The following is a 12,955-nucleotide window of genomic DNA, read 5'->3' on the forward strand; positions in this document are numbered from 1 at the left end:
TTTAACAGACAGTGTGTATTAAATAAACTGTAAGTAGCTGTGGGCTGTTGCTCCACTCAGACTCCCTGCCCAGGTTTTCCTTCTGCTTTTGCCTACAAGCCTGAGCTCACTCACAATGGGCAGTGTGCCAGTGTTAGCTCTGTCCTGTTTCTCAAACGCAAGACCTGGTCCCTACCTGAAAACCGTGACTTTTCAACTCTTGTCCCTCCGTGGCTCTAAACTCCAGTTTGTGCCCACCCATGTGGAAGATTAGGAGACACTCCACCAGCTTCACACCACCTGGTTCATGGGCTGTTGCTTGCAACCTCCATGATCCCTTACAGAACTGGCGAGTATTCAGAGCAGAGAGCAGTCCCAGAAGGCAACTTAACCCCTGTGCACTTCTCTTCTCTAGGGAAGGTTCAGTTGTGTGCTCTGGTTTCTTCAGGTGGGATTTGTCTAAGGGGGAGGGCCATTCTTCTAGTTCTTGGAAGAAAGATTGATTTACAACAAGTTAGTCAATCATTATTAAACTCTTGTTGGTATTTAAAATTTTTGAAATATTAAAAATAAGTACATCATGCCTTATTATTGAGCCTTATCCTAATTATAATCTATGAGGTATTATGAATACACACACAAACACATATACACACATACATGTCCTTGTGTGCGCATCTGTATGTGTTCAAGAATGACATAATGGGGGCTGTGGAGATGGCTTAGTCAGCAAAGTGCTTCAAGCATGAGAACCTGAGTTTGATTCCCAGAAACCACTTAAAAAGAAAATGCTGGGTGTAGCGATACATACATGCAATCTTAGTGCTGCGATGGGTGGATCCGTCAGCCTCACTGGCCAGCCAGCCTATGCTGCTCGGAGATTTCCAGGTCAGTGAGAAAGCTAGTCTAAATAGAAAGGTGGGCGGCCTGAGGAATGACACCTGTGGCTTCCACTTATGTGCACACATGTGCACCCATAAACACTCACGTATCCTCCCCACACAATCATGGCTAAAACAACATTTAATAAAGCAGTAAGCTGCTGGCTAATTTTTAAAATCCTCCAAGACTGATTTTTAATTATTATATATGTTAGAGGCCATCTTTCTTCATATGGAGTTCTCTTGTCCTACTTTTCTCTTTGGTTGCTATATTCAGAGAGGCTTGGAGAAGCTGTTTATATGTTAGAAACAGGATTACAGCTAGTTTCCACAAACCATGACTTCATCTCTGCAGCATCAGAAAGGTGCGGGGCCTTGGCCTTGAGAAGAGCTAACCTAGATTCAAGACACACTTATCTTACCTGTTTTGGACATGAAGTTTCACCATCCCATTCTTTCTCCTCAGCAAATCTGAACTTTGAAAAGGAGTCCCCTAGAAATAGGAAAAAAATATACATACATACATACATACATACATACATACATACATACATACATACATATCACAGATATCTATACACACATATAACACACACACACATGTATGTATACATATATAGCTCTTTGTCTGTGCTGCAAGTGCTTATTGTTATTGTGCCATCTATGAGATTGGTTTTGGTTATCATAGAAGACTTAAAATAATTTTTATATGTTAATCTTTATGAAGTTTAGTTTATACCCCTTTAGCTTCTGAATAATAAAAAGTTGAGCCTTATTTGTTGTTCTTCTGCCTTTCCCAAATGTCAACATCTTTGATCCATACAAAGTGTGTTTTGAGTATCAGAATTGAGATGTAGGGATATAGTCTTAATTTGCTATAGAGTAGTTTTAACCCTTAAACAACCTGCTGTTTTAACCAGAAAAGACTGATTTTGCACAGATAATCATGTTCTTCTGATGTCTGAATGTCCACACACCTAGATTGGTTCTCTCCTATTTTAAGAGTAGCTCTCTATTTTGTTCATTTAACTCAGGTAGACAAATTCTTCACCCTTTGAAAAGACATTCTTAGGACAGATGTGGTGGTGCATACCTTTAATTCCAGCACATGGGAGACAGAGGCAGGTGGATCTCTGAGTTTGAAGCCATCTTGATCTGTCTACACAGTAGTTCCTCCTCCTCCTCCTCTTCCTCTTCTTCCTCCTCTTCTTCCTCCTCCTCGTCTTTTGAGACTGAATTTCATGGTGGGTCCCTGGCTGGCCTAGGACTTGCTATGTGCACCAGGTTGGTCTGGAACTCAGAGTCCACTTGCCTCTGTGTCCCAAGTGCTAGGATTAAAGGTATATATCACTTTTATAAGATTGTTTGAAGCACATATTTTTTTAAGAAAAAAAAAGTAGCTTAAGGATATAGCTTTCTGGTAAAGTACTTGCCTAGTACACACAAAGCATTGGGTTCAGCCCCTTCACTGTCAAAAGAACAGAAAGTTGGTTCTTTCCTACTCCTCTCTGTTTTACATTCCCTGCCCCCCTAACTTTGTAAAACAATTGCATTTGTTCTTTATTTAGTAATGAAGGTATTTTAAGACTTCCACTTATTCTCTGAGAATTCTCCAATCTGGGTAGATTTGTTTTAGCTTATTCTAACTCCTCAGTTTCATTTCTTCTGATAAAAAGTAATGTGAGTAAAACTGATGTTGTATAGGCATTTACATGGTAAGCACGGGAATCACAGTAGAAGCATATACAGATGGACAGTAAAACTTCATTTTCAGAATTTTGAAGTATCAAATTGGCTTGCTAACAATGAAAAGTATTGATTTTTTTCCCCTGCCTTTGGTCCTTCTCTTGCATTTGATTTTACATTATGTTAATTTAGTCTGTCTTTCCCTTTTTGACTTCCTTTCCCCCTAACTCCCTTAAGTGAAAGAAAAGAATAAATTCTGTGGTTATATCACTGGGCAGGTAGCACACAGGGAAGAATCGAGTCTGTGCTGAGTTTAAAATCCAGGTAGGAGATGGAGAGGGAGAGCACTTGGGTCTTCAGGGTGAGGAGATGAGAGAGCATTGAAGTATATAGACAAGATATAAAACAGGCTGGCTCGGGAGATAGAAAGTAAGTGAAGTAGGGCCAAAGTTTACATCGCTGTGAAAGCTAGGGAGAGAATTCTTCATGTGTAAATTCATTGCTATGCAAATTTTCCAGTGTGTGTCTATGCACAAAGCAAGCCTCATGGCAGAGCATAGAGCTTGCTGCCCATGATCATTTTCCATGCTTGCTTATGTTGCCATCATACGTCCCATCCTTGCTCACTTACCTCAAGAGCTCAGAGAAGTACACTGGTTTGCACAGTGATCTTTGAGTTTGCTTTGTGTTTGCATTCAGACTAGGTGAAGATTGGAGTGATAATGGCGATTGATAACATATCAACGAGTTGTGATAGATGGTGGGTCATCCAGAGATGCTTCCTTAGTCTCATCCTCCCTTTTCTGTCTTGTTGGCCCCTATATATAAATATAAGCGTCTTTGAATACACTGAGCAGAAGAGATGGAAATAGACTAGATATGGGTAAATGACCATGTTTGCACGCCTGTTTCCTTGATCCTTAACGTGTGGGATGGTGGTTTATTGAGTGAAAACTTAATGAAATAAGTATGGCTGCCAACAGCATATTCCAGTGCCCAAGTGTATGCACTAGATCCAGGACTGTAGATGGCATCACTGTATTTGGGAAGGTTTAGCTACTCAGAATGTCACTTGTGCCCTAAAATGGAAAATTAGACTGTTTTCTGTATAAAATTATATATATACATATATGTGTGTGTGTGTAAATATGTGTGTGTATAGATATCTGTGATATATATGTATGTGTATATATACATGTATATATATATATATATATTTTTTTTCCTATTTCTAGGGGACTCCTTTTCACAGTTCAGGTTTGCTGAGGAGAAAGAATGGGATGGTGAAACTTCATGTCCAAAACAGGTAAGACAAGTGTGTCTTGAATGTAGGTTAGCTCTTCTCAAGGCCAAGGAAGTCATGGTTTGTGGAAACTAGCTGTAATCCATATGCATATTATTCTCAGCTGCTTGCCCTGGAGAGAAAATATACAGGGAACTAGTTGATAAGGTCCTTCAAGGTCGAGTTTATTTGGCATCTGATAATTTCTCGTATATTGAATTACTCACAACTTTAGGAAAAAGTTAATGGTTATGATTTTAACACAATAGATTACTTTGCTATTTGTTTTTCTTTTTTTTTCTTTTTTCCAACTTTTCCCTCACATTCCTTCTTTAACCTTGTACATTTATTACCTTTCAATTAGTGTAGGGTAAATGTACAAAATAAAAATAGGTATAGTGGATTAGGTGCCAAATTCCCACCTCAGGGATCTGTGAGAAAGGATTTCACTGTTTCCCAGTCTAACCTTGAACTCATGGCCCTCCTATGTCTGTCTACAAATGTTGAGATTATAGGCCTGTGCCATTATATACTTAGTTTTCCTCACATTCTTTTATGGTAGGATGCAAGTGCATGCCTCTCTCTTCTCTCTTTCTCAATCCCCTCACTCCCCCCGCCCTGTGTGTGTATGTCTGTCAGAAGTTGATATGAGAACTTTATACATGAATACTATATATCTATATTATTTTTCTATTCCTCCAACTCCTCCTTTACCTTCACCCCCTCTCAAATTATAACCTTTTAATGTTACTGTTTTACTCTCTCTCTCTCTTTCCCTCTCTCCCCCCCCCCCCCCCTACTGAGTCCATTTTGTGTTGCTTCTATGCGTGTATAGTTAGCTGAGCATATGGGATCAGATAACCTGCTGGGGTATGGAAAAGACTGAGTCTTCCTCTCAGCAGCCATTGATTGCTTGTAGTTCTTTATCTAGGGGGTAGGACTTTTGAGATATCCCCTATCTACGTTTGTATTTCAATTATTGTCATTGACATTATTGTTAAGAATTAATGGATGCAGTTTTTAGTGCTACCTCCATACTTAGTGCAGCTGGCTGGAGAGAGGAAGTTGCTGTTTTCTGATTTGAAGAGAAGCAGAGCTTACCCACTAGCGTCTTTGGGGACACATGGCAACTCCATGTTCCCACCTAATCAGCTCTTCTCTTCTTCTGCCTAGAATGCTGCAGTCTGAGTGTAGGGGACATTTCTGGCCAGATGACATACAAATGCTAGTTCTTCTAATTTGAAGGTTAGAGTGTTCTCTCAATGTGATGGTGATTACTGTCCTAACTGTGTCTCAGAGAGCGAACTGTGGACTCCTGTTTGGTAGAGAGACATTAAAGCTCATTGATTTGTGATTGGACTCCCAGACAGAAGTAACTTCAATAAATAGCTTTTTACAGGTATTTTTATCATCTCTCTTTTAAAAAACCCCTCTAGAATTCAGCGCTCTACGTGGACAGTGAGTCACTGGTTCGAGCCCTTCAACAGCTGCCTCTTGCAGTCCGGCTTAATGTTGCTTCAGAGTTAATCCAGGTAAATGCAGAATCTGCCTGCTGGCTGGGTTGGGGCAGAGGAAGGACCAGAGGGAGGAATGTAGCCTTCAGGGTATCTCAGCCTGAGCTTTTCTCATCATGAGGCCTTAGATTGAGGTGTCATCTTGTAAAGTTAAAGGAAAACAAACAGTTGTTTGAAGTTATTGTGTTATGTTTTATATATGACACATTTTAATAATCAAATGTAATAGAATTGAATGCAAAAAGACTATAAAGTTTGGCTATTGACCCAGAATATTGAGGTGTTAGGCTCTGAGTTGGCACTAAGGACAAGTGGTAAGCAGGTGAATGTGATTTCTCCTTCCCTGAGCTCAATCTACTGGAAAAAATTACTATTAATCCACTTAGTGAAGTAGTTATTCAGCTGCCTGGAAGTGATAAATAACGTGGAGTACCGTGTCTCATGAGAGCTCATAGTGAGGAACCTGGTGTTCATGCTGTGGCTAGGACTGGATTTCCTAAGGAAACAATGGGTAAACTGAGTCTGATGTGTAAGAACACTTGAGCTGCAATGAGAGGAGATGATGACCCAGGCAGATCAGCATTAGTGAAAATAATTACAGTAAATACTGTGCTGGTGGACTAGAAAGCAGGCTGTGGGGTTGGTGTGTGTATTCAGGGCTGTGTCTGTGTGTGCTCCTGTGCAAAGACAGAGAAGGGAAACCATCTTAAGGAAGTTGTCATCTGGGTCCAGGTGAGAGACACTAGTACAGACCAGTAATGATGGTGCACATAACAAAGACGAGACTTCTGTAAGAAGTGTTTCTAGGTTATATTAATAGGATGTGGGAGGTCTGATGTTGGCAGTTTGGAAAGAACAGTTGAGGAAGGAGTGTGCTTGGACACACACACACACACACACACACACACACACACACACAGAGGCATCCATAATCTAGGTCTGCTCTCAACTATGCTCATGAGTATCACCTGGGAAGTTAAAAATAAGGAAAACAGACAAAACTTGCAGGTTTTCACAGAGATCTGTGAAGTGACTGTAGGATCAGCATAGAGGATCACACCTTGACTTTGCTCTGTTCAACTACAGTGCTAGACATTGGTCTAGTTCATGCTTATAGGGGCCATGCTGAAGTAGACTTCTGAGAGAGGTTTGAGGAGTTACTAGCAATGTGAGTCTTCAAGTAAGAGCAGGGGCCAGTTGCTGCAGCACATACTGAACTTTATTCTGGACCTATGCATTATGGGTCCCTGTCAGCCCTGTGGCCTGCCTACAAAAGAGAGTTTCTCAACCTTATAACCAAGAACTTGTCATAGTCATATGTAAAATCTTTGAAGCATAGCAAAGTTAGGGAAGAATTTACAGATAAGTATGTATAACTATGGAACTGGCATCTATATCAAGTCAGAAGATTTCCAGTTCCTTAGAGGCCATCACACATACATTGAATTCACCTCCTCTCCCAAGACTGCCTTCTATTACTTCTTCTACTCCCTGGCTTCTATTACTGTAGTTTTACCTGGTTTTGAATTTTCTATAAATGTAAACAAGATCTTGGCAAATGATTTTTGCCCCTGAGTGTCCCTGTATCTGAGCACAGTGAACAGGTCTACTTGGCTAATTTCTTCTTACTAACTTTTACAGATAGGTGGTTATTTTTTGTTACAGATTTAAGTACCAATTCAAATAGACTTATGTGGTACAGTTAACCTTCAGGCTAAGGATAGGAAAATGTGGGCTTGGGAGGCACAGCCCAATGATGTTTCCACAAAGTCTCCTTATCTGCCCTGGGTGGATCAGAAGAGTGCTGGAGTCAGACTCCAACAGAAGATGCTTCATGGGCTGTCAGAACTGAGATTCCTACCTACAGGGTTTTATGGCTTAACTTCCTGTGCTTAAGCCAACACAAGGACTCTATTAAACTCTGACATCATGCTTCTTTTTTCAGACCACAGTTCCTTTAGAACTTCCACAGGTGAAACCAAGGAGAAACGATGATGGCAAGGAGCTGGGCATGCAGTTAAGGGGGCCCATCTCCGAGCTCAGATCTGCTGCTGGTGGTTGTCCCAGGTCTCTGGGCAGAGACAGTTTAAGACAAAGCCCTTTAGAGGGTTTACAGAAAGCATCTTCCCCACCACAATCAGTGGCAGACCATCTGGAAGAAGAACTAGATATGTTGCTGCATTTAGATGCCCCTGTGAAAGAGGAAGACAGTGTCTCTTCAGAGCAGACATCTCAGGACCAGGAACCAGAAAGAGATGGGCAGGTAGTCCAGGAGAAAACAGGTATGGTCTTCATTCCATTTCCTACCCATCTTCTCAAAACATACCCCTCTGTGTCTGACATCGATCCAGCCATGTCCCAGGTGTCTCTTCCCATGGCAAATCACAGCTTCCTCTGAGCTGACCTTTCTGACAGTTTTCTCTTACTCAATATCCCAGGCTTTCAAAGTGGCTACCAGCCTGGTTGCAGTATTAAAGTTAAAGCTGCAAATTGAACTTCTGTAAAAGCCTTTCTGTAGAAGACCTTTTAATCGACTGAACAGGCTAGGAAACTAACTCTTCATACTTCTTGGTATTTGGGTTTGTACTTGGTTTTTGGGTTTGTAAGCAAAAGAATGTCTTATAATTTGTGAATATTTTGTGAGCTGGTAGCCCATCTGATATGATGGGGCCTAAGTTAACTGTCATATCATGTACAGTACTAAAGAGTCATTGTGATGTTTTAGGATTGCCTCACACAGAAAAGGACACTGAGCTATACTGTTGGCCTTTGCGTTAAAACAAACCCCACAAAACTAGTGAGCAGTGAAATTTATCTTTAGAGTAAATAGAAGAGCAAACCTGTATCTTTGCTTATTTTGTTTAGATACTATTGATTGTATCTTAGGGACTGACAATAACGAGAATTTCTTGCTTGTTATTGGAAAATAATTTGTGCTGAACTATATCCTCAAACACACACCAGGGAAGCCTTAACTAACCTCAACATGAGGACTGATGTTAAGTGGCTAATGTTGCTTCTGTTCCCATAGTTCCTGAAAAGTCACCTGTGACCAGAGAGAAAAATGTGGAACCTGAGCAGCCGAGCACATCGAAAAATGTCACTGAGGAAGAGCTGGAAGACTGGCTGGACAGCATGATTTCCTGAAAGGGGATCAAGGGGGAAGAGTGCCTGTGGCAAATGTTGGTTGCCTTCTAAGTGAGGATGGGCTACTTTGCCAGATACCTCGTGCTAACATGTACTGTTATGCTTACAGCAGCCAACACCTACCTGTGTTTGATGGCATCTGAATACATGTATGAGGCTTGTTTAGGGGCTTCATTCTGTTGTTATCTGGCTTAGTCGTCTAATAGATTTCATTATGTACAGGGGATGTCACAGCTACATTTTGAACCTCTTTCCTGTCAATGTTTACAGTGTAACAGGTGGTGTTTAAGGAAATATACTCAATCACAAGGCATGCAGTTGGTCAAAATAAACACCCTCTGGTTTCTGGACTTTCCCTTTCTTCATGAAGGCCATGGGCTACTTGTCTCATGTCCCTGACTTTAGCAGTCAGGTCACACTGTAGAATAACTTGAGAGTGGCACATGACAAGAGGTCAAACCAAGAACTGGCATGTGTTACTTTATTGCAGTGGGCACTTCACTTTATTGGAGGAGATTGACCTAAAACATGGCAGCTCCACTACTTACATGGACCATAAAGCATCACTCAAGTTTGGTATAAGATTGAGATTTTTCTGAAATTTCAGTACAGTGCCTTTCTTCAAATAACAGCAGTTGACAAGCTGTTACTGAAGAAATGATGTGAATAACCTTCAAGTGCGGTTTCATAAAGTAAGACAAGAGCAGCACAGCTGTTTAATGGAGCTGTCCTTCTGGAACACAAACATAAAAAACTTGCATAGCTATATCTAAAGAGATTTGTAAGGCACTTAATCGATATTTCAGTTTCGACAAAGTGTTTGTTTTCTATTTCTTTAGCTGCTTAAAGCTTTTCAAGCTGATTCTGGATACAGTCACTAGCAAGTACCATGGAAAAATTAGATCGCAGTTAACATGAGTTGAACATGATTTTGTGTAGTTCTGCCCGTCAGTCCTTGGCAGGGGTCCTCTTGCATGATGTTCAGGTGTTCAAGAGTTCACATTTCTCTGAACCATCTCAATGAAGGACTTGTTTGTAGAACTGAGAGCTCTGTTGGCAGTCAGGTTGAGTCCTTGACACTTTGCCATCCTTTGTGCACAAACGCCAAATCAATTACCAAATACATTTGCTGTTGTCGTTAAAGTGTGAAAGGAGGAGTCTGTGGCATTAGGAGGTGATTGTTCAGAATCGTAGTGTGTCATGAATTCAGATTTAACCAAGCTGATCTTCATATTGCTTTCGAAAGCAGTCTCCAGCTGGGAAGAAGTCCCAACACCTTTCCTGGTACATCTTCCACACATAGGATTCCTGAAACAGTGTAAACAAATGGTACTTTGTATTGATACCACGATAAGCTAAAGCCCAGTTTGCTTCTGCTCTGTGTGATTTCCTTTAGGAGGACTGATGAGAATTGATTCGAGGCCACATGGGCATGTTCTCACTGTGTCCCCAGCCTGCTCGGTTTTGTGAGCTAGAAGTCACATGTCTTCCCATCATGACTGAAGGGAAGGGATAATCCTATCCTGTGTCTCTTCTAACATAGTTGACCCCATGCCAGTTGTAACTGGGGGACTAAAGAATTCGGGTTGGGGGGACATTTGATTCTGCCTGAGGCCTGGTCTAGATCAAGTATTTAAGGTATGAAGTTTTTCTGTCCATTGATGTTTAGATTTCGAATAACTAGGCTTTTCTTCCTGTGTTCTCCACCTTTCTTTTCATAGTTAGTCACAGAATTCTGTGACACAGCTCCTCACTCATCTTCTCTCCACACCTCCACATTCCTGTTGTCGCCCACATGCAAGGCCGCTCTTTCTTATGCTGTCTCTCCCACTGTCTTACTCTGAATCTCATGCTCTTGTTCCAGCCACCCACTCCGTTTGTCGTCGTCGTCTTCTCTACTGTCCTCCCACCTCCAGCTATTGTGCAGAGAAGCAGTAAGCACAGTGGCTTGAAATGTCAGTGTTTGTTGAGCAGGATTACCAGGGGGACTTGGGGAAGAGACTGACATCACCATAGAACTCTCACGTCTTAGATGTACTTTTCCATCACTTTTTTTGTTACTTACTAAGAGATGGATAGCTTCAGATATCCTGTAGTGTACTACTCAGTGTCGAGACTGAGTAAAAGGGAGACTCAACACAGACCTTCTTAGTTCTTAGTGAAAGCAGTTTCTCACCTGACCTGTGTGTTCTGTCTCATCCTTGTTAATCAAATACATCAGAAAGAATCTGAAAAAAGAACAAATGGGAGAAAGGTAGAGAAGCTTTTTAAATGAAAAGATAAGTGTGGCATGGAGGGGCTCATGTTTAATCCCAGCACTCAGGAGCAGAGGCAGGCGAACTTCTGGGTTTGAGGCTGGCCTGGTCTACAGAACAAGTTCCAGGACAGCCAGGGATATGGGACAGGGTCGGGGTGGGCGGTGGGAATAGTGCCAGGAGAGTCCAGAAGAGAGCATCAGATCTGGAACTAAAGTTCCAGGCAGTTGTGAGCAACAGGTGCTCTTAACAGCTGAGCAATCTCTTCAGCGGAAGTACTTCTCATCCAAACTAACATTGGATACTAAGGTAAATTGGAAACAGGGTTTGAAAACCAGGGAAGCATTTCTAAGAATGATGATAGATGCTTATCTCCGAGCCAATGAGGGGAAAGCCTTTGTAACTCCCAAGTCCACTTGCAAGCTATCTTACCATAAAACAACAACAACAACAACAACAACAACAACAAAAACAACCCTCAACTCTTTACCATAAGATTATCAGTAAGCCACGTTTGAATTCACATGTCAAGGATGAGTCAGGAAAAATGTGGACAGTATCTACTTTTAGGTCACACTTCTTCCACAAATTTCTATTTGTTTTTCATTGTGAAAAACCAGGAAAGGGCAGTGTGGTTTCATTTGCACTAAATTATCTGTATCAAAGATTTGAGTGTGTGACACAAGGGTGTCCCTGGGGGCTGCACTCTCAGTTCAGATTCTATGACTTCAGAGATGGTTTCTAGAAGAACCAGTCTCATGCCCTTTGGGAAAGGAAAATGTTATACTGGTTTAAAAAAAGAAAGAAAGAAAGAAAGTTGAGAGGATCATGCATGCTGGTAGAGCTGGACTCCCAACCCTTGAGTTCTCACAGGGTAGTGCTGTATCTTTATCCTGGTACACAGGAACAGTTTCTTCTTTACCTCTACCAAGAATTTATTTCCACTATACTGAAGATATGAGTCAGGAAACCTTGTTGTTGTTCTGACACATTTAACTGGCAGATGACCACATGGAGTGCTGCAGGGTATCATGCAAGGGAATCCTAACCCAGATGACTAACAGCTCCTCTGTCATTCCCCGGTGCTACCTGCCATAGAACTTGTGGGCTCAACTTCTGTACCTTGAATGAGAGCCCTCTTAATGAGAAATGACCATGATTAATGCTCATGATACTAGGGAAAGAATGTTATTTATTAAAAACAAACAAACACCATCCTCCCCAGGGTTCAGCCTATTCTGTCCTAAAGAGAGAGACTTCAGCAAAATGCTGGAAGAGAACAGTCAGAGAGCAGGATATTATTCATCCCATTGATCATACTTTCTGGAATTTGAATAATCAGGTTATATAATTGACATACCCCATAAGTGGCATAACTTGAATGAATGCTTTGCCCTAGGAAAGTGAAGTAGTGTTTGCTTGTTAGTGGCCAGACAGTGCTAACATCAAAACCTTCCCCAGAATATCTCACTTTCCTGAAAGGCCTTTTAGTAAGGTGTTCACAGAGGACAGATAGGGGAAAGGTAGAGGTGCTGAGTCTGTTAGTAGTTGGTGGTAAAAGTGGACATTCTTGAGGATTTAAAGAGAAATTGCTGGAGATGCACGCTATTGAGAGGAATGGCGTGGATCAATTGACAGTTGTTCCCAATGCAGTGCACAGAGAGAACAACAGTGGCTCCTACAGGCACCTGCAGCTGCTCTGCTGAGCATATCTACATCTTCCCGACAGAAAGGAAGAAACAACAGACTGAACTTTGTGGCAGAGTTTTTGTTTTTTCCCTAAAGATGACACCTTTAATCCAAAATACTTACAGATAATTGGCTAAGTTGTGTTCTTGCAGTGTATGTGTTTCAAAACCATGAGGGGTTGTGTCAAAGTAGTCATTGCCAATGCCACAGATGAAGCATTTAGTCTGTTAAAGAAAAAGGCATTAGTATACATCAGGAAAAATGCTGACAGTCAGTTGAACCGGGACCATGGAAAACTTTCTTGTTTAATGCTTTGAGCTATTAGGTATTTACTCATGGTCCCACTTGCCTAGTTGAAGATAGTGTTCCTTCCCTCCAGTTATAAGACGGAGGCGGCAGGCGTGGGCGGGTTTAGCTCACAAGGCAGTAGTGCCCAGGGCTGGTAGATTGGTGGAGAGGACGTAAGAGACAGGCATGGGAAGCAAACCTTTTAGTAGTTTTGCTTAGGGATAACCCTAATTA

The 12,955-nt window shown here is 41.5% G+C and overlaps 1 protein-coding gene across 1 annotated transcript; it reads left to right on the plus strand.

Moving 5' to 3' along the window:
• Positions 1-809: 809 nt before the first annotated feature.
• LOC114616638 (cell death regulator Aven-like) lies at positions 810-8,839 on the plus strand. Its single transcript, XM_028762069.1, has 5 exons — positions 810-867; positions 3,782-3,852; positions 5,265-5,360; positions 7,288-7,624; positions 8,374-8,839. The coding sequence occupies exons 1-5, from the start codon at positions 810-812 to the stop codon at positions 8,487-8,489; spliced, it is 678 nt and encodes a 225-aa protein (XP_028617902.1). The 3' UTR covers positions 8,490-8,839.
• The last annotated feature ends 4,116 nt before the right edge of the window (positions 8,840-12,955 follow it).

This window comes from Grammomys surdaster, unplaced genomic scaffold (genome assembly GCF_004785775.1).
Source record: "Grammomys surdaster isolate TR1022 unplaced genomic scaffold, NIH_TR_1.0 332770, whole genome shotgun sequence".
NCBI classification, from domain to species: domain Eukaryota; kingdom Metazoa; phylum Chordata; class Mammalia; order Rodentia; family Muridae; genus Grammomys; species Grammomys surdaster.

What these genes read in the sequence shown, in the direction of transcription:
- LOC114616638 (XM_028762069.1), top strand. Translation starts at nt 810, where the DNA reads ATGGGTGGATCCGTCAGCCTCACTGGCCAGCCAGCCTATGCTGCTCGG. An exon ending in TTGCTTCAGAGTTAATCCAG is followed by an intron (nt 5,361 to 7,287) that starts GTAAATGCAGAA and finishes TTCTTTTTTCAG; the next exon opens with ACCACAGTTCCTTTAGAACT. An exon ending in GGTAGTCCAGGAGAAAACAG is followed by an intron (nt 7,625 to 8,373) that starts GTATGGTCTTCA and finishes CTGTTCCCATAG; the next exon opens with TTCCTGAAAAGTCACCTGTG.